Source organism: Cyclopterus lumpus, chromosome 18, assembly GCF_009769545.1.
Source record: "Cyclopterus lumpus isolate fCycLum1 chromosome 18, fCycLum1.pri, whole genome shotgun sequence".
Classification (NCBI taxonomy): Eukaryota; Metazoa; Chordata; class Actinopteri; order Perciformes; family Cyclopteridae; genus Cyclopterus; species Cyclopterus lumpus.
The window spans coordinates 8,022,253-8,043,802 of NC_046983.1; the positions used below are offsets into that span (position 1 = coordinate 8,022,253).

Consider the following 21,550-nt stretch of genomic DNA (forward strand, 5'->3'; position numbering starts at 1 on the left):
AGACTGTTATTTCTCAAACCTGCTGATCCCCCACAATCCCACAGCCCTCACCTGTCAATCAAAGGCCGACTGACTGACCTCTGGCCTCTGACCTCTTAACTGGATTTTAATTGGCTCGCCGGCAGCATGTGGACTGCTCATTAACCGTCTGTCCCTCCCTCAAACACACAAACACGTCGTCTACCTGTGTGTCTGTCATTCTGTGATCGATCCTTGAGGGATTTTTCAACTTTTTTCATGTGTTTTTTTTGGGGTTCCGTTTGTTTTTTGCTCTTCTTCGTACTGCATGGACGATCCAAGTTATTGTGACGAAGTCTTCCAGAAAAGATGTTGAGGAAATCACCATAATCTTACTTTCCGACTTGTCTTCCAAATGCAAAAAGAGTGCTTCAGTCTTCCAGCTAATAAAGCCACAATGACACTATTTTTGTATTCAAATGGGGCAGAAAATATATCTATATATAAATATATATAAATATATCCATGCAAACGTGGTTGGGGTGCAGTAACTCCCCCTGTTGCTGGCAAGGTGGAATAACGGCTGCTGTACGCCATCCGAACCCATGGATCACTAGGAGGAAAAAGACCTGATCAGGACTGCAGAGAGCCGGGGGACTTGCAGTTGGAAACTCCTGGGTTGAGGTGGAGGATCACAGACAGGCGGGACTACAAGCATGCATGCGCCAATCATTTACTAGACACCCTTAAAGAAACAGTCTTTCCCCAATATTTACTCTTTAAACCCCTTAAGCCCCCGTCCTCAAAGCTATTATCTCAAACTCTTGTCTCTGCATTTGCAATATGATCTATATTTATTTCTATAATAACTTACACAAAGTCGAGGGAGACGCATTATTGGATAAAATTCAATAAAACAAACTAATATATTTGTATGATTGTAACGCTTGTCTGCTGAGAGTTTTTTTTCTTTGGGATTGTTCTGATGTAACAAAAAGGGGCCTATATTTCATTATGATCATATGATCTGTCATGGTTTGTGCTCCGCCCCTTTGGTTGCAGTCACACCTGATTTCTGACCAGTTTTAAGAGCGTTTATTTGCGATAAATGTATTATTATTTTTTTAATGTTATATCTGATACTCCCAGAAATATGTGCATTATGCCTGTGCTTTCAGATTTGATTGAGTTATGACTCCATGTGTGCCGCCACTCCTGCCGACTTTGATGATAAGCGGGCCAAGCAACAACTAACTTTTTTTTTCTGTATCTGCCTCACATCTCCCTCTCTGCACTTCCCCTTCAACTCTTCCTCATGAGATCCAGCTTACACTCTAGGGTTAAAAACACCCTGTGTGACATTCAATGGTATGTTTGACTATAGAACGCGTGTCCATCCCTTTCCCGTTTCAACATGAGCATGTGCCGAAAGCCGGCTCCATTAAGAAAAGGTTTTTTCCCAGTTTGGTGTGGAATGAGCTGACTGGCCTGCACACACAGAGTCCGAAAGCCCATCAGAAGGCTTTGAGAGTAATTGGATTACCTTGTCTTCCGACAAGAGTGGCCGACCTTACAAATGCTCTTGTGGTTAAATGAGAGGCTTCTATGGCTTGGAATAGTCCGGCAGTGTAAGATCAGGGTGTTAACATGCTTTTGTTCAGGTGCCCAGAAACCTTCTGCCCACATGGTGTATTTGATAACTTCCAATTGAAGTCTGGATACAAAATTCAATATGGCAGACATTTTTTAATTTGAAATCTCAGATTAGAAGAGGTTTAATCTCTGTGGCGTAATTAGGTAGATAAACAAACCAGTGATTACGCCGATTGATTTTCAATACAATTAGAGCGAGAAAGAAAGTGGAACCTTTGACGCCATGTTGGAATGAGCACCTCCACCATCGAGGTATATTACCTCAATAACTTGTTTTCCAAATGACATCAACTTTTTAGGTAATCTGATTACTACAATGTTACTTTTCACCCATGTAAATAACAAGTGTTGCTAAGCAATCTATCTGATTTAACTTAACTACATATGAGTTAATCAGCAATCTATTGCTTCGGAGAGATCTCTGAATTTGAGTGGCCTTTATATACACTCCCTCGTGACCACAGATTTGATGTGTGATTTGACACTTGCGGCTAGCTGTTAACAGTTAGCTTCTATGGTAATTAAATTGGCAGCAGGCCAAATGGCAGTGACAGTGGATCATAAAATACGGTGGCGTGGCCGGCCGATGAATGAGAGCAGAGTGGCATGAAGAAACGAGTAATGGGATATAGGGAGGATATGTTTTACTGCAGAGGGGGGGGGGCTTTCAAGAAATCGTTTGGCAGTTAAACGGTTTGATCAACTTAGCGTTATACCGCGTCTCATTTCATTTCATGTTTACTTGGTAGGGACTAATACATAGAGATTATCCAATTATCCAATGCCGTGCATCACAGCATTGTGTGGCTACTGCTAATTTACAATGCTCATCCCTAAAGGGGCCTTTAAAAGAGAGAATAATGGCCGCTGTGTCACCTATATCTGCACGTATTACAGTGGGTGGAGCAGGGGAAATGAACTAAGGGTCAAATGGGGATCAATAATTGATGTAGACCTATAGGGGTCATAGTCAGGGACCCATGGGGTGAGACTAAGAGTCGAGGTCACACTTCGATGTGTATATCGTAGCTCTATTGTTTCCCTATGTTGAGAGAGAATGGAGAGGTGGCCGCAAAAGGGGGTCCACTGTCACTTGCAACAGGAAACTGAGTATCGGAAGCCAGTAGTGAGTGTCCATGTGAAGCTTCACCCCTGAGGGGGTGAACAGTGACACACACACACACACACACACACCCTCCCTTCCCCTCCTCAAGGTTGTAATTGGAGCAGACAGCAGTTGGTCAGGCCGGCCTGACTGACAGACAACAACAGTCCAAACCCGACCAAACCAAAACTTACACAGAGGAGTTCAAGTGAGCTGCATTGGAATTGAAAAAGAAGAACACACAAAAAAGTTTGGACTTACCGACTAAGTTATCTGTTTTGCGGAGGAGAGACCTTTTTTGGTTTGGGAGGTTCGCCATGAGGAGCCCGGATCTGTTCCTGCTGGCATGTTGCGTGGGCAGCCTATGCACATTGGGAGGTAAGGCACCAGCTGACACAATACACTCATGTTGTAGAGCTTCAGTTATAACGCTACTTCTTGAATGGATACTACACTAATAATTTAAATGCCAGCTTTGACTACACAGACACATTATTGGTTTATTTAAAACACATTAAAACAAGACTAATAGTCTTCAGGCTGGTTAGCAGCCATGTGCTTAACGTTAGCTAACATTAATCTGTGGACAAGCTCCTTGTGTCATGCCAACGTGCTAATGTTTAGGGAAAAAAAGAAAAAGAACAAAAAGAAAGCCCAGCTAATGTAATTTGTTTCTGCAGGTATATGGTCATAATCAGTAATGCTATTTAAATAGATTCTCTTGGGGTCTATGATATCCGTCGGCTACCACAGCAATGGATCACGATATTTTACTCCAAACCACTAATGTCAACCTGGAAGCACATTTTAAGTGTTTGTTTGTTCAGTTGGAGGAGTATATGTGCTTATTCTGTCTTTTATCAAAGTGACTTCAAATGCCCATTCAAATTTGGTCTGTATTTTACTGCCGTCTGTTATATTCATGGTAAGCATCCTTCACAAGTCCAACACTATAGGCTTCAGCATGGTCTTACCTTGTCTGATCCTACTGCACATTAATCCGGTATATTTACCAAGTCAGCTGAACTGGGAAGAGACGGGGGAGAGAATGCAAAATCCCAGCCTACTACAACCACTTCCCAGCCTTGCCTGTCAGCAGTCATGCTCGCCTGTGCCTCTGGCTAATGGGGAGTGCCTCGCTTGGTGATCGTTGTCATTTATTCCTGTCAGGTCAGATCCTGCCGGGGCCTCAGCTGTGCCAAACGTGATGAATGCTGCATCACCAGAGCTGCTGATTATAAATGTGTCTAACCTTGTCTAACACTGAGAAGGAAATGGGTGAAAATGAAGCAGGAGTTTATGTCTGAAACCGCTGTGGAGTGTAATCGTTTGGGTTTTGGTAGGTTCACAGCTTTGCAGGCCTGATACTTCTGTAAGTTCTACTTTTAACACAGGGATTATGGTCCAAGGGGAATTTATACAAATTAATTTCAATGGTTTTAATTCAGCTTTCATGTGGTAAGCTACATGTGTTGAGTCAATGTCAAGGACAGTGTGTAGGATTTGGTGGCATATTGTGGTTTGGTTGCAGATTGCAAGCAACTGCGTACCCATCCACTCACTCCTTCCCTTCCAAGACTGCTGTAATGTGGCCTTCAGATACTGTAAAAAAATGCTAAAGGCTCTCGCCAGAGCCAATGTTGTGTTTATCTGTTCTGGGCTACTGTAGAAACATGCCAGGGACAATGCGGCAGACTTCATGAAGACGACCCACTCTCTAGATAAGAAAAGCTCACTTTAAGCTGATCTCGGAACCCATCAAAGGCTAAATCTCTGGGGTTCCAGTGTAGCCAGCGGATATCCGGGCCGAGACTTCCTTTTCTTTCTGTTCTTGTTGTTTACACTCACAATTAGCTTGTTCACAAGCTAATTCTAAACCAATACAAATCTAAATCACTGTCAGGCAATAGTCGGATTGTGTTTCCGAGATTTCTTGTCAGCCAATGTCTTCTCGCCTCTTCCGCTCTCTGGACTGTTTACCTGCATTCAGCCGTGATTGTTTCATATACACAGGCTACAAATGGAAACCTCTCTTGTACAAAAATACCGCCTCCAGTTTCTGCGTATGACTTCAGAATCTATTTCTGCAAATAGATGTTGTATCTTTCAAGAAAAAAGGCACAGTATATGGCTGTAATCAGAGATTCTTACATGTTTCCACTGAAAGGGGAACGCTGATAATTAGCAAAAAGATCAACGTAAACACATTGTGCCCTGTATTTGCATTGATCGATAGCTACATCCCACCAACATGCAACCTTTGAAAAACGATAAACTCCCCCAACTTTACTCTGTTGCGCAGTCACTGAAATCTCTCCACAAGCCGCCGCGGTCGCTTTGTCTCTGCGGTCGATGTGAGAGGGTGGTGAGGCCGAAGGTGGGACTCTGTCTATTAGGAAGGATCGGGAGGATGTTCCATTGATTTCATTGACTACCCTACTAATTTACAGTGGCTGCAGCTAATCTGGCTAATTCTAAGTGCTGTATCGACTCAGCCACTGAGCCAGAGCAATCTTTTCTTTGGTTGCACAACACACCTTGTCTGCCAGTCCGTTAGCTTCGGCCTCACTTGTCACCGGTGTGATGGATTTTGCACAAAGCACCCATCAGAACTTTTGGTTCACAGTGTTTGAGTTCATTTGATGAATTTTAAGCTCTGAGAGAGACAGACAATATTTAATAGAAAAGGCAATGGGTTCACGAAAGTAGCCATGTCAATGCTAATATTATCTGCTGATGGATTATGAACAGCTACCATTAAATGAAAGATGCAATGGCAGACTAATTTGTCTTTCCTGACTTTAAAAACAAAAAAGACACAAGCAATGTATTCTTCATGTTCCAATGTTTATGAAATCATACAAGCCATGTACCTATTTGTCGTACAGGTGCGTCTGACGTGGAGAAGTCTCTGATGAAGACGCTCTTTACCGGCTACAACCTGAAGGTGCGGCCAGCAGCCAGCGCTGCCGAGAGGGTGGTGGTTCGTGTGGGGATGGTCCTTTCCTCCTTTGTTGGACTGGTGAGGGATGAGACCCTGACACTTCTGTATATTTACATACGTACACGCACAACGAGAATGTTAACGAAACACTGGCAGGTGTACAGGATATTATAGGAAATGGAGGCTTGTCCACCCATCTGCCCGCTCTACGATTTTAAAAGATCAAAACATGTCTCCCTCTTACAAAAGAAAAAAGTATATAAAAGATAATCGGACTATTTGCTATACAATAGAAATATTGTTTCTGCAAACCACCAATGTTTTTGCATTTGGTCAGAGCACGTGAGGTATTATATTGTGAAACCATTATTGAAAGCCGCGTGGTATAATAACGAGTTTGACAAACGACTCCCCATACGTCCACTAAGATCGGATTGGAGGGCATGTGGATGGTTCAGACAAACACAGGACTTTCACCCAGGAGACCGCTGTCTGTGTCCCATGGGAAACCAAATGTCAACGTTGACTTAAGGCTTGTCATGTGTAATATTGTTGCACTATAAAAAGTGATTTTGGTGCAGAAACATTTACATTCATTTCATCCCTTTGGTTTGCAGAAATGCCCAAAACACTTTTGGATTTGTTGGGTTTCATGGGACAGTCAAGACACTTAATCTCCTGAACATCTCCTATTTTATGGGCGTCAATACTGTTACTTCCTAAGCCTCTGAATCAGATTTCCACAGGCAGATGTCTCTGTTAACTTCAGCACAGCGGTTGCTCCTTGTACTGAAGACCACTGCACTCCGATAGTTGAACATGACAGGATTACAAAATACATGTAGAGCTCTAAAGCTTTAAAAACAGTGGATATATCTGAGAGCCAGCGGGTTCTGAATTCAGTGCTTGCACAAATGGCACACAGTGTTATACTACTGATGTACAGTACTGGATTCCCCACTTCCCCAATGCGGATACTTAGGGTTCTTCACACAGTGTCACATTTACGTATGCGACTCCAGCAAAGGCGCTCCTTACACCTCCACTCAAGGTCAGTGTCACTCCGGAGAGGAAGTCACACGGGACCCTCAATTTCTGGAGTGAAACAATCTTGAAAACTGGCCCACTTTGATGCTCTGCCCCTCATCTGCCCAGAACTAGTCAGGTGGACAACAGTTACCTCCAAACGGGTATAGGAATAATTATCACTAAGTGATGAGATGTGTTTGTGTGAGGACCGGAAAGCGAGATGGTTCGAGTCAACCTCCCCCTCTCTCCCCCCTCCCTGTTTCTGTCCCAGCTGTCTCGCTGACATTCCTCCCAGCGTTTAAAATAGCAGGTCCAGCTCAGGGAAGCTCCACCTTCCTGCCGCACAGACAATCACATGCGCACACGCGTTCCTTCGTTGCCTGCGGTGGACATGTGCATGAGTGTGTTGGATGACTCTGAGCTGTGTCGTCTGCTGGTTTGGAGCTCTGCGACCGACAAACACAGGCAGCGTGTGAGTTATGTAGCCGCGGCGCTTCAGAAACACGACACGACACTGTATGTTTACAGATTGTGCATCAACTGGGAACGAAAAGGGACATCTGAAAAATGATTATGAGCAACAGTTAATAATAAATATCTCACAGTTCTGGTTTATTTCCTGAAATAAATTATGAAGAATACATTTCAAATAATCCCCAAAAGGTTTAGCCAAAGGTGCATGTTGAACGGTGACTATTTAAAGGGACACTGACATTCCTTTACTTTAAGACCTATATTCTTAAGCCCCTTTTAGAAATGCACCCCTTTCATGTCGAGTAGGCACCCTGCTCACGTCAACATAAACATCCTGACTGTAATGTAGTTACATTTTCATATCACTTCAATACCAGCAGACTGATGTAAAACACAAGAAAGAGATATGTGGTTATTTTTCCGCTTGTAAAAGATGCAATACCTCATTCATCATCTCTTATGCACAAAATATGTTGCAAACAATGTGAAATGGACCACTTTAAGTTGTTGAGAAATCCGATCAGCGGACAAAATGCGATGCGATCTCTTTACAAACTACATTATCAAACAAATATGGAAGTAGATCTCCAGGAGAGTTTTGGAAAGCTGTCGGATTCTCGCTCTGCTCTCTCCGTAAGAGTGTCGAATGATCATTTAAACTTTGTTGTTGTTCTTGTTCCAGAATATGAAAAATGAAGAAATGAGCACCACTGTTTTCATGAACCTGGTAAGTGTGTTAGTGTGGGGTAACACTTGGAGTCGTCCTTATAATACAGAGTATGTGCAAAATATAACATTATGCAAATTAAATGTTGTTATGCAAGGACAAATGCACAGGGGAATAATCCCTTTGGAATCTAATTACAGCAGTGGAAACATGAAACATAAACTGATGAAATTACAAATTGGTTACATATGTAAATGTAAAGTGTCCCTCTTGACCTGCCCCCCTTTTCATGGACACAAATAAACACAAACTCTTTTTTTTTCCAACAGGAATGGACAGATTATCGGTTGTCATGGAAACCCAAGGAGCATGATGGGATTGAGGTGATGCGTTTTCCCGCTGGGAAGGTTTGGCTGCCTGACATAGTCCTCATAAATAAGTAAGCACTGCACTCACAGGGGCATGAATTAATCAGCGCCAGAGGAGGGGAAACCATTTGGTCACAAAATAAAAATAAACAAAGTATTCATTCTTTTATTTTGTCTGGGGTGGTTTCTGCGTTGGCCCTGAGGGGCATTTAGTGTTTTCCTTCACACACATATTGACCTGCTGCTCCCTGTGTGAAAAGACATCGATATGACAACAATATGACAAATGTCTTGTGAGGACAAAATTCTGCGCAACCTAAATAGTTCCTTTTTTTCTTCTGCTGACAGAGAGTTATGATCACGTTTGTCTATTCATTCAGTCCAAATAAATCACTCCATGTATCCAGTGGGGCACTCAAGGTCATAATGAATAATCTTCGGTATTTTTAGTCTTTTGGTTGAAAGGCGAGGTGACGCGTTAACGAAATCCATCTCGTCAGGATCAAAGTTATGCGTTTGTGTTTGATAAGCCTGTGTGACGCAGAGGTTAGCAGAGATGCTGCAATAGCATGAGCATAATCAGAAGTGGAGAGTATTTCTTCATTGAAAGAAGAGCTATGAACAACTTTTCTCCATGAAAAAGTTTTTTTTTTGCTCTCCCCCCCGAGTGTCTTTGATTTAACAGTTTGATTGATTTTTTATTTATAAGTTTCCGCCCTTTTCTTGATAGTTTCCAATGACTCCAATGGTTCTGTGGAACAAAACGTCCGGTGGGTCAGGTTAGATTCTTACCAGACCAAGCTTGCATCTCTGAATTACGAAAATAATTTGTGAATATATTTTAATGAAAACATTTTTCTTCTGCATTTGAATAGTTATTGACTTATCCTTATGTAGATTTAACAAAAATGTTCTTCTATTCATCCTTCGGAGTGGAGGATAAGGAATGCGACAGCATTTCCTCCCCACTATTCATTACAGGGAATAAAGACCAGACCATGTGCGATATAAGCCATTCAAACAAGTGCAGCCTCTAATGATCCGTTACCGTAGTGATGGAGAATCAGCAGCAGATTTATTTCACGGTGTGATGGTCCCAGAGCACGGCGGAGCTGCAACCAGTGGACATTAGGTTAAAGACCCAGGTGCAGCGCAGTACAGTACCTCTGGAATGGAAACACTTGATGTAACCGCATTAAATTAGAAACTTAAGATACTTACAACAGCCAGTGCAGTCTCTTTTTCTTTCGCTCCTGCACACACTCCCATTAACACCGCTGTAAATATCCTCCGCCGCTCCATTCATCAACGCTTTATAGGCAATTGAGCCGCACGGCTCCCTGAAAACCGAGCCGAGGGCTCCACTCAGCTCCTCCAGCTCACTTGGAGCCGCTCGCACACATAGATAGACACGAATGTGCACATGCACACAAATGCAGGAGTGTGCATGTCCTGCTCTGCGTGCGTGATCAGTGCTGATCATTTAAGTAGCAGCACCTTCACAGGGACAGGGTTTTAGGACACAAGCTTCTCCTTGTTAACTCACCATAAAAGCCAAACACTGCCAAATCTGTGCCTAATTGACTGTTGTTGTGCATCGTGTTATGAGCTCGATGGACGAAAAACTGCTCCGTGTACACCCGGCTGCTGTTTTGAAGTGTCCCGTGACACGTGCAGAGTCCCTCCGTTTCATCCCTGTGCCAATTACAATGTTTTAGCGGGGTCGTGCAGTACATAATCTTTTCATCGAGGCGGTTTGTTACAGTGAGGCAGGAATTTACAACCATCCAGAGCTGTACCGGACTCATGAACGATTTTTAAAGTGCGATCCTAATCTGACGGTAACGTCACAGGTACAAGAAAAAAAGAGAGTAACGTGTCATTTCTGTTTCGCAGTAACAACGGGGTGTTCGACGTAGCGCTGCACGTCCACGTCCAGGCGTATAGTAACGGCAGAGTGACCTGGACGCCCCCTGCGCTCTACTGCAGCTCCTGTGGAGTTAAGGTGAATATCAACACACGGAGAAAACCTGGGAGACATCGGGACAATTTCATCTTAAATCGTGCGCGCAAACAATTTAAGAACTTTCCTGGCATTCATCAATTTGTGTGCGTCCGCATTAAAGATGATTCATTCTGGCCTTAATGACAGCTATACCGATATGCACACACACACACACACACACACACACACACACACACACATCATATATTAGGATTCTTCACACTATATAAAGTGGTACAAAGTGGCAGCGGCATATTTTTCCTCCGCGTTGAGAAGAGAGAAGGGTTTATTTAAAGATTGAGCAGATTTTGTTTGCCGAAAGTGACGAGAGGCTCATAAACCGATTTCAATTACCGGGGCGAATTGCCTGCCATCCAATTTAAGATCAAACGCAGTTCATCACATACTCAGGTGGGTAAGAACAGATTTAGCTGTTGGCTCACGTTTCCTTGTAGGATTTCTTCCCTATTCCCCCCCCCCTCTTGCTGCTTTTTGCACCATCAAACATAAGAGAGAGAGAAGTGAGAAATCGTTCACGAGAGAGTGCTCAGTGTTTCTCCTTCTGTTCCGGCGTCCAGGTGGAATACTTCCCGTTCGACTGGCAGAACTGCACCATGCAGTTCCGCTCCTACACGTACGACTCCACGGAGATCAACGTGCAGTACGCGCTGGACTCGAAAGGCAACGAGATCAAGGAGATCCAGCTGGACGAAGCCTACACCGGTGAGGATTCGGTTGGGAAGCCGCATGATTGGACGGATTATTGGGCGGAACGGCGGCGAACCCGGGAGGCTTTTAGGAAGCGCTCGATGCATTCGCTGCCATCATATCGCCGATCTGAAATGTTGAGATGTGACTGTTTCCCCAGAGGGGGGCGAGTGGCACATCACGCACAGGCCGTGCAGGAAGAACATGAACGATGACCTGTACGAGGACATGACCTTCTACCTCATCATAGAGAGGAAGCCCCTGTACTACGTCTTCAACATCATCGTCCCCTGCATCCTCATCACCATCATCGCCATCTTCAACTTCTACCTGCCTCCCGACGCAGGTACACGAACGACCCAAACGACGCACACATCTGGCTTTGGTTCGGACTATTTCTCTAAAACTGCTTCTACCGACTCCTAATTGTGTTTGTGTGGTCCGCTTGAATTGGGCAATCACACAGGTGTTCAATTACCGTCTCAAAGGGATTCCATTTCAGATTAGAGCGTTGCTTCCCATAGAGCACTGGTGAATCAATAACCCCCAACATGAAATGGTAGTAATCAGCATAAAGACTGTACTTTGTTCACAGCACTCACGCATGATTTCTCTCGGCCTAATAGACTTCGCTTTCATTGGCTCATCAGTCTGCAGGTGTTTAACTCACTATAGAGTTGTGGACTGAGACTGGTTCTGACCGGCTGGCTCCTAATTCACTGATACTCTGGGTGTCAAAGGGTTGCAGAGAATAGGCCAAGAGGCCCAGAAGTGCAGCTCCTTCGGCCATGTATAAACCCCCAGATGGTCTGTGATCAGCTGCAGGTCCCCAGACGCACCAGCAGATTGGAGTGGAGGCCCACAGAATCAGACAGAGGCCATTTCATCCTGCAGTGTGACTTTAATACGAACCTGCTGAGCCTGCATGATGTGAAATGACTCATTTAAGCTCATAGAGGCATATAGAATCCATACAGCCTATAGCTATAGGCAATTGGTGTTTAATAACATTCTACAAAGTTGATTCCAATACTGTTTATTAGGTTCTGGAAATGGATGAATGAATTTAAATAAAAGGTATTAAGTCATTCTCCATCTGAAACAGCATTCAGGTCATCGCCTGGGGAGAAACATGTAATGTGGAATCAAACAATTAACAGAACAAAATTAATAAAAGGGAAGAGTTAATGAGGAAAACATTCTTTTAAAATTTTAAACCAGTGTTTCCTGGTTAGGGCACTGAAGGTGACGTGTGTGCATGTGTCTTTTTGTTACACTCTGCTCTTAGTCATATTGCTAATAATGAAATATATATATATATATATATATATATATATATATATATTATTTTTTTTACACTGTACCTTCCAGAGATCACCTGTCAACCTAAACATGTTGAACGTGAGGTGAAGAAAAAGCCTCCGTTTTGACGGTTGCTCAGTGGGAGCATGCACTGCATCAGTTTCTGATTACCCACCAACTCCAGCCGATCTGTGGTAAACACAGTTTGTGAGTGACCACGGAATACACCTGGGAGGCCCGGCTCTATTGCTCCATCAGCCTCACTTAGAATGGGAGATGAATTTTCTATTAGACTCATTACCGGGGAATCACATGGACCAGCTGCGGCTAAAATAGTACATCGGCTGAAGGAGGAACGAACCATGTCCTGGTAAAACTAGAAGCTGAACTTGCAGTAATTGTAAAGTAAGAGTGAAAACGATTAGCAGCACAGTCCCCAGGAAAGACTGTTGGCATTGCACGTTTTTTGCAAAACCACTGATCCGTTTTCCGGGGACCGGTTTTGCAATTAGAGCCATTGGCGCTGAACCACATGGGACCACTATGTTAAGATCTTCTCCAGGCAGTTAGGTACATCACATTCATATTTTCTTTTTCCCCCCCCAACCAGGAGAGAAGATGGGTCTGTCGATCAACGTGTTGCTCACCCTCACTGTGTTCCTGCTGCTGCTGGCGGATAAGATCCCGGAGACGTCCCTGGGGGTCCCGATCATCGTCAACTACATCATGTTCACCATGATCCTGGTCACATTCTCTGTCATCCTCAGCGTGGTTGTCCTAAACCTGCACCACCGCTCAGCCAACACCCACCGGATGCCCATCTGGGTCCGCAAGGTGAGACCGTCAAGTCATTATGGTATATTCTTATAAAACAATGTCAATTTAAAAGCTGTGTTCGCCTAACTATATGCAAAGACTGGTCTTTAATCAAAGTAAGACTTGAATACAGGAATCCGCTCATGGTAATCCAACTAAATATAGCAGGAGTGAAATCTAATGCCACCGTGTACACATTTTATTGTCCTACAGGCAGGTGCCCATGAGCACGGAGGCATGACCATGTGAATATACCAGAACAGAAGAAAAAATAAATGTAATTGTTTAAGCACAACATTCATTAATGTGTGCAAGCAACACCTCCATCACTTTACTAAATAGGGGCTTTTAATTAACTAATGTAATGTTGATTATTGTGATAATTCGGAGATGTAGGCAAGAGTAGTTTTGGTCCGGGCAGTATTAGGTCGATGGTCCTCAACAACCGGAATGTCATGTTATACCATTAACCCCCATCAGTGGTTGTTGCCCTTGGTGTACATTATGGGATGCTAATTACAGGCCCGAGTAGCAGCTCTATGCACTCTGCTCCAAGTTCTGTCACGCTTTCAGGGAACGCTCACCTCCGAAAGCTTATATTATACACAGGTGATTTGCATGGAGGGGGGGGGGGGGGGGGGGGGGGGGCATTACAGGTGCCCTCAACTACACAGACTGCACTATTACACCATGACCATAGCCAGGACTTCAGAAACTATTTTTTTAATTATTTCTTTAAATATATTTTAATCCATTGTTGACCAGTAGTAGAATAGTCAAAGTGTAACATGCAGCTTATCCCGCAGCCATGCGAGCGTTGTATAACGTGTACTTCAGCGCCTTAGCGCTCCCTCTGTTTGGCTGCTCTTTGTTGCTGTGATCATGTCACTATGTGTGAGTCACTGCTCTGCTGTCCCGCTCCTGGTCTACGGGAAATTACGACAGGTGTTGCAAACGTACTGGGAAACAGGGGGGGGGAGAACAGAAAGGTCACAGAGGAACATAAGGCATGTTTGATTCTGAATGATTGCAAAGTTATCCTTTTTTTTCTTTGAAACTACAATGCGAGTCGAGCGGCTTCCACTCACGTTACATTCCCCAGTGAAGCTCCAGTGCCAGTGGGCGATTCATGACATCCATCTGTTTAACACAGACTAGCCAAGAGTTATTTCAAAAGAAGGCTATCCAATCACTTCAGAGTGGAGATGAAAGAGACATTAACAGAGCCAACGAGCATTTATGATGTTGATCAAAACTAACATTTGGCCCAATGGTTTGCTGTTCTATCGGATTCCGTTGAAAAGCAGCTCCAAGTCTGACAGCCGGAGAGTACTCTGATTTTATCAAACACTTGTCTCTGTTTTAATATCACCCATCCCGGAGTTGCCCTGTAAGTGAAGCTGGAGACTGGAGTATCCAGAGTTTATATTGTCTTTGCTCAAAGACACCTTCAGGGTTGAGGAATTGGAAAGCATTACCGATTCGGTTTCCCCACCCGCATCAGTCAGCAGCAACTGTTCTCAAAGGTTATCTCACTGCTAAATTCAAAATTTTAACTCATTCCTCAGTCTTAATCGGCAAATGCAGGGCAAGTGCATTCCAGCTGTCCAATAAATTGCGAAACGGGAATCCAAACAAATCAATTTTTAGTACCGGAGAAGACGATGGGATTTGGAGGTCTGGCAGAGCCAAGAAGCTATTCACTGAAAGTGGAAATTACAGTTAAATAACTCATTAAATCAGAAGCGTAGGAGAGTGAACGTGTTATTTGAGTTGTTGTGCCAACTCTCTTTCTCCCTAGATCTTCATCCACCTGCTGCCTCCTTACCTGGGCATGCTGAGGCCAAAGGTAGAGACCCCCCTCTCCCTGGAGATCATGCCCCGTCGAGAGAAGAAGATGGTCAGCATCAGCAAGGTGGCAGATGAATACTTCATCCGCAAGCCCGACTCCTCCATCTTGTTCCCCAAGCCCAACAGGTGAGGCCAGAGCCCGCTCCGGAACCTCGAGTGTATGCGTTCGTGCACGTGGTCGCGCTTCGGCATGTTGGCGTTGTCCACGACGACAGCTATACCGAGCCTGTTTACCAAGACCAAGACAGACGTATGACATTTAATAAATCCATGTGTAATGCCATGAGGGGCGTCGACGTCGAGGAATGCGCATTGTCCAATCTCATCGGTTGCTGGGCTGTTTGTTGGGTGTGTGTTTGTGCGCCGCTGTTCATTGTGCTGAAGCGAAGCCCTTGATTATATTTCCCCCCTATTGTAGCAATCCGCAGACAAGAAGGTAAACAATGAGTCAGCGAAAAGAGAGATGGAGAGAGAGAACGTTCTGCAAGTCGCAAACGGACGCTCCGAGACTCGTTTATAAATTCAAAATATGGTAAGCTACGTTCTCATCTGAGTGCTCTAATTATTGGATTCAAACTGCAGCCTTACGGGTTTGTTATTTAGCTTTTTCTGAAGCGATCGCGGAGACGCTGCTCCGAAGGTGCAATGTAGTCTACAAAGGGGATTGATTGAAAAGCACAATTTATTTTAATTTTGTGAAACAGTATTATTAATAGTATTTTGTTATTACAAAAAATTGTTCTTTGGGCAGAAGAAGTGATTAAAAACACAAAATGTGTTGGACAGCACTGTGAAATGAAATTCCCGAGTTTATATATCGTTTTTTATTTTTTATCTTCGGAGTCAGCCGGCCCGCATTTTCCTGCATTCCGAAAGCTTACATTTTCCTTATGAAACCCAGCTCTCAGTCTCCATTAATAAACATTAACAAACATACCTCAAATATGGAAAGAGAGGAGTTTTCGTACGCAATTACACACTTCCTACCCACATTGCAGTTGTAGTTTAGATTCAGAAATGGAGATGTGTAAAGAGCACATGGTTTAATGCTGCTCTGAGGTCTGTGTGTAAACACGCTTGGACATATAAACTGAAAAGTCACATATCACAGGTCCTGGGTGCAAATGTCACAGTGTCATATTGTTTATACGATTGCAGTAAAGGCTGCACTTATGCTGCCAAAATGTAGGCTTGTTTGGAGCCGTTGCTCATAACTTTCTGACCTTTTGTTTTAAATGTGAGAGGTGTTTGCACCAGGACAGTGCTGAGATAAAAAATACACTAAGTACACTAAATAAAGTAGTATGTATATATATATTAAAGCTATTTTTCTTAAAGGTACAATGCGTCAGATATGTCCGTAATTTTATTTAAAAACGTTTTAAAAAAATTAACTAACATCAGCTGCCTGTAAAGAGGTTAAAGTGTTGAGGTTATGTCAAAGATGTGTATGTATTGTGTTGAGCAAGCTAGTCCCGTCCCATCCTGTATTGCAATACCACTTGTTGCCAGAGGGGCGACGGTGAGTCCCCGTAGCGTCCGGTCTGTCCTCTGTCCAACATGAGCAGCTGCCCCGAGGGCTTATCAATCACCGGGTCTGTGTACGTTTTGATAGGTTATTTATTGGATTCGATTTAAAGTGGCAGGAAATGACTTTCATCCCCCCCAGGCCGTCCCCCAGGGTCAGAGCCCCCCCATCCCCCCCTGCTACAGGCTGAATTTGAGTGGCTGCAGCTAACTGCTAATGGAAGGTCCGTCCTCAAGCAGCTGCCCTTCTTCCCTGGCAAAGTCATCTCCTAGTGGCAGGGAGGACGACACGAAAAAAAAACCGAGGGGTTTTCCTCATCTGCTACGGATTTAATCCAATGAACGAGCTATCGAGACATTCCCAGAATAAGCCCCTCTACCAGTCTGGTCTCCATGCCTGCTGCACGGGTAATGGCTGACCTTGCTCAGGTGAATTTGGTAGAGCGGGGAACTGTGCCTACTGGACCTCAGCGACTGTGTGACACCCTTTCAGCCTCACCGTTGCTTTATTAATACCACAAATCCTCCCCGCAGTCTGAAGCCGTCACTCCCTCTCTATCCTTCACCTCCTGTGAGAAGTGAAATGTGTCTGGAGGGAAAGACGGGAGGCGGCAAGGAATCGTTGCTAAAATAATAATGACCCCTCCCAAATCGACTCTGACACATCAGAGCGGGACGCAGCGTGTCTAGGGGAGAGAACTGGGGACGGAAGAAGAGGGGATGGGGGGGCTCTATTAGAGCAATTTGATGAGACAGCAGTATCTCTCTTGAGCCCACACACATTCACACACTCCTTCCTAATTGGGTTTAGTGCATGTCTTGGCACCAGACGCAGACGGTTTTAGTTGAATTAGTCTCCTGAATAGTCATTTACTTCTCGCTGATGAAGTGCTACTTTGAGCCATGCAGGAGAACAAGTGGATCGAGGGGTTAAAAGGCCCCCCCCGCTCTCTCTCTCTCTCTCTCTCTCTCTCTCTCTCTCTCTCTCTCTCTCTCCCTCTGATGAGGCTCCACCTCTCTTAGGTCACAGCCTCTTCACCTGCCACACTTGCAGCATTGTAAAGCACCAGGCTGCTGCTCTGCATACCGAGCAGCTCCGTGCTCTGCCTTGTCCAATTCTAAATGTTTTCTAGGAAGAGAGAAAGTGCCCCACTGCCCTCTGGTGGTGCGCAGCCTGGCCTGCAACTCATTTGATCTGAGTTTTTCTTTTCTTTTTTTTCTTTTTTTCATTGGATCGAGAAAATGTGTTTAATATTTGAGGTGTTTCATAAGCAAACAGATGTTTGATAAAAAGGCAGCTGTTCCGCACGGAGAATAATAAAGTTAATTGGTCAGAGTGTTAATGCGTTTGGACAAAGTCGTGGATGAGTTTTAGTGGCTTTGTTAAAGGGGAATATTGCTCAAAACTGAAGAACATTATCTCTGGTTTAATATTGTTTTAATACACCTTTTTACAAACTGTATCTATACAAATGATGCCTTATAATTGAATGGGTGTTTTTTTTGTGCGCATGTGAACCATGTGTTTACTATTTCTATTGGACTCGAATATGTCTAGAAATTTAACTTCATTTAATTTCCTATATTTCTTATTGTTGACCCTCAATTCTATGTGTAACAAGAACATTAGTAAAATAAAAAAGATACAAATATGTCTGAGCAACCCGTGCAGTTCGACATGTTTTTAACACTCCCGTAGCCGACCTTCATTGCAAGAGAAAATGTAGAAGAACTGTAAAATCATGACCCCCTAACCTTTTCAAGGAAAAACGACGGCCAGAAGCTCTTTATCTGTGGCGGCCTGCACGGCGAGTCGTGCTGTATCACTACTTCGAGTATTAGAGCTGTGTCTACTGGAGGCAACCAAAAATGAAAATCCACGTGTCCCTCCTCAAGGACGCTCTGTGCGATTATGCGTGAAAAAAAAAAAAAGGTTAATGAGTAACGCTTTGAAGTTTCCTCACCAGCTGGTCGTGAAAGCCGACACCGCAGTGGGATTCATAAGCAATCGATTGCCCCCTTTTGCCCGAATTCAATACGCTCAGGGATGCAGATGACTTGGTCCGGTGGGACCGGCAGCGAATGGGAAGTCCTTTGTGACGCTTTTTAAAGACTGAAAACAACTTGGGCCCACTGTTTGAAGCGGTCGCGTGGAAAGTTGCGAGCGACAGCCAGGCGGCGGAAGACGACCCACAGCGACCGCCGGGCACGCCATCGCAGCTGAGGGTTGGTAACTGAGGGCAACAAGTAAACACAGCCAGCACGCACACGCACACACACACACACACACAGAGGGTTTTGTCAGCCAGAGCTGCCCAGTCAGCAGATGCAGAGCGGTGGCTCCCTCACCGGCAGAGCGAGCCCAGGGCAGGGGGGGGGGGAGCTCCTCTGACCTTCTCTTTATTCCTTCCTGAATGACGGAGGAGTAGACACGCAGCCCGCCTCATAAACGCGTTGCTATTTTACAGCTTTGAATTAGTCTGGACCGACATCTGCTCGCTCGGTGTCGTTTGCTCAGTTTATGTGCACTCGCTGCGTCTTCTCCGGGATTTAAAACCGAGACCCTTTTATTTATTTATTTTTTATGCGAAATGTTGAGATGCATTGTTGTTGTGTTGTGTTGTTGTGTCATCCGTGACATGAGTGTTTGTGTGTGCGGCTCGTTTAGGTTTCATCCGGAGGGTATGTGCACGGATATGAGGAAGTTCATCGACGGCCCCAGCAGCTACCTCACGCTGCCTGACGAGCTCAAGTCGGCCATAGAGGCCATCACATATATCGCTCAGGCTCTGCAGTCCGAGAAGGACTCCGAGGCGGTAAGCGTGCCCCTCAGGCCTTTTCTCTCTCACTTCTGTTCCTTTTGTTTCTTGGATCTTTGAAGAGCAATCGTCCGGTTTCTGAACTCTTCCCTGTTTTCTTTCCATCCCTTCTGTCTTCTCCCACCACCCCCCACACCACTCACTTCCCATCCTCTCCTTCTTCCTCCATCCATCCATCCGTCCACTCTGGTCCAGCTGAAAGAGGACTGGCAGTATGTGGCCATGGTGGTGGACCGCATGTTCCTCTGGATCTTCGTCGTCTTCACCACTGTGGGCACCTTGGCCATCTTTGCTGATGCTAGCTTCAACCACACCCCCACCGACCCCTTCAAAGCCCCCTGAAGCAGCGGGACATGTGTTCTTCTTGAGCTACACCCAACCTGATTCACCACCTCAACAAATAGGGAGCAGACATCCCTGTATTAAACTACCAAATGATTCCCTGGGTGTAGTTCACAGTCAGCCAACAATTTAGACATTCTTATACGTGTGACAGGCGAGAAACTCGTCGACCCCACCTCACATGTTTAAGTCTTTCATCAAGCACTGATAATGTACTGTTCTTTCTCTGACTGGCCACCGGAGAGGTTCCTTTCTCTTTAGTGTAGACAGTGTCGAGTGTTGAAATACATTGTTATTCTCTGCAATGTGGAAGGCAAAGTCTGTGATTTCAAACTCAAAAGTCCTGTGCAAAGCAAAGTCCGGTTGTATAGAAGTCTATGGGAGAATAACTTAAATAACTTGATTTATCACCTCAGTAAACATTGTGAACATGATCATCTTTATGGTCTCAATCGCTAGTTTCAAGTCTTATTCAATACAGCACGAAGTTCATTGAGTAATCTATGGTCCCATTTAGAGTCAAATAGACGATAAAGCTGGAAATGCTTTAGGGCGTGGCTACATCGAGAGGTCAACAAAGCCAAAATGGTGTACTCAAGGTTTCAAAGCGGCAGCCGACACAAACCGATGGGTGACGCCACGGCGACTGTGTCTTTTCTTTTCTACAGCCTGTGATTTGAAAAATAATGGCAAAATGGAAGGTTTGCTCCGTAGACTTCTCGGCCTCAGTAGTGTTGCCTGTTGACATGTCTTGCTGCCACGAAAATATTTTGACACATAATCAAAATCCAAACTGCATTATTGTGTGCAAGGGCATTGATAATTGCATGGAATATACTAACCAAGTCAATATTAGCATGTGTGCAAATCTTAAGATGCTGGTGTGTTTTTTGTTTGTTTTTGTGCGTGTGTGTGTGTGTGTATGTGTGTGGGTGTGTGTGTGTGTGAGTGTGTGTGTGTGTGTGTGTGTGTGTGTGTGTGTGTATTAGCTACGGTAGGAATCTAGGTCTGAGTGTGGGTCCAGGTCTTGGATACTCAAATGTGGTGTTCACACATAAACACCAAGACAAACCAGATGCTATAACGAGCACGCTGTATGCCTTTCATTTCCCTCCGTCAGAGTGTGGCACATGCTTTCGTGGATATATCTGCAGCCGTAGTAATCCTCTTTGTATTTTCGGCACCAGACGCATGTGTGTGTATGTGTGTGTATGTGTGTGCACGCGCGTTTGCATGGAGGCTATTCTTGTGTCGACGTGCATGCCAACTCAGTTCACCAGCTGCACCAATAGCCTGTGGAATTCCCATTATTTAGGAGACCTGCACCTCTCAGTGGCTCACTTCCTCACAGACCCCCACCCCCCCCCCCCCCACCACACACCTGCCCTTTTAATCTTTTGTTTTATTTTGTGTCAGTTTTTTAAATTTGTAATAAATTCTAAGATCTAAAGGGAAGATATCAAAGGCTCCATCTGTTGTCGGAATGCTGCCGTTAAAGTTGCGACCTCTTTGCTCATCCCCTGGCTGCTTCTCCTATTAATAGTCCTACACACACACACACACACACACACACACACTGGTAGTGGTTACTGGACACTGCCGCATGGGCTTCCCTGATATTTCTATGTGTGTAAATACACTCATGCATATATGCAGTGCGAGCGGAACCATTTGAAGGGTGGAAGTCTCATTGTGCCGACAGCGCTGATTGAGCCTCAATATTATAGCGCTGGCAGCATTAGCGGGGCGCGCATTGAATTGCATTTAAATTGCATTTAAATTGCACTCATTTCTATCTTCCATCCGACGCTTTGACCTTCCATGAAACTGTAGCATTGAGACAAATACACAAAATCACACATTGGGCATCCTGACTGATGTATTTATACTGAGAGTGGTTGCATGCAGGAGGGCAAGTAGAGACATTCTCTGATGTATTACCTTTTTCTTTGGAGAGAGGCTAGTATGACCTCCGATGCAAC

General features: G+C 44.5%; 1 protein-coding gene across 1 annotated transcript; it reads left to right on the top strand.

The window, feature by feature from the left end:
- The first annotated feature begins 3,033 nt into the window (after window positions 1-3,033).
- chrnb1 (cholinergic receptor, nicotinic, beta 1 (muscle)) lies at window positions 3,034-19,568 on the top strand. The gene is made up of 11 exons (XM_034557316.1): window positions 3,034-3,094; window positions 5,605-5,738; window positions 7,846-7,890; window positions 8,160-8,269; window positions 10,095-10,203; window positions 10,782-10,926; window positions 11,072-11,257; window positions 12,824-13,047; window positions 14,831-15,006; window positions 19,076-19,223; window positions 19,422-19,568. Exons 1-11 carry the CDS (start codon window positions 3,034-3,036, stop codon window positions 19,566-19,568), a joined length of 1,485 nt encoding a protein of 494 aa, XP_034413207.1.
- Window positions 19,569-21,550: the final 1,982 nt, after the last annotated feature.

What these genes read in the sequence shown, in the direction of transcription:
- chrnb1 (XM_034557316.1), top strand. Translation starts at nt 3,034, where the DNA reads ATGAGGAGCCCGGATCTGTTCCTGCTGGCATGTTGCGTGGGCAGCCTA. An exon ending in GCTGGACGAAGCCTACACCG is followed by an intron (nt 10,927 to 11,071) that starts GTGAGGATTCGG and finishes CTGTTTCCCCAG; the next exon opens with AGGGGGGCGAGTGGCACATC. An exon ending in CTACCTGCCTCCCGACGCAG is followed by an intron (nt 11,258 to 12,823) that starts GTACACGAACGA and finishes CCCCCCAACCAG; the next exon opens with GAGAGAAGATGGGTCTGTCG.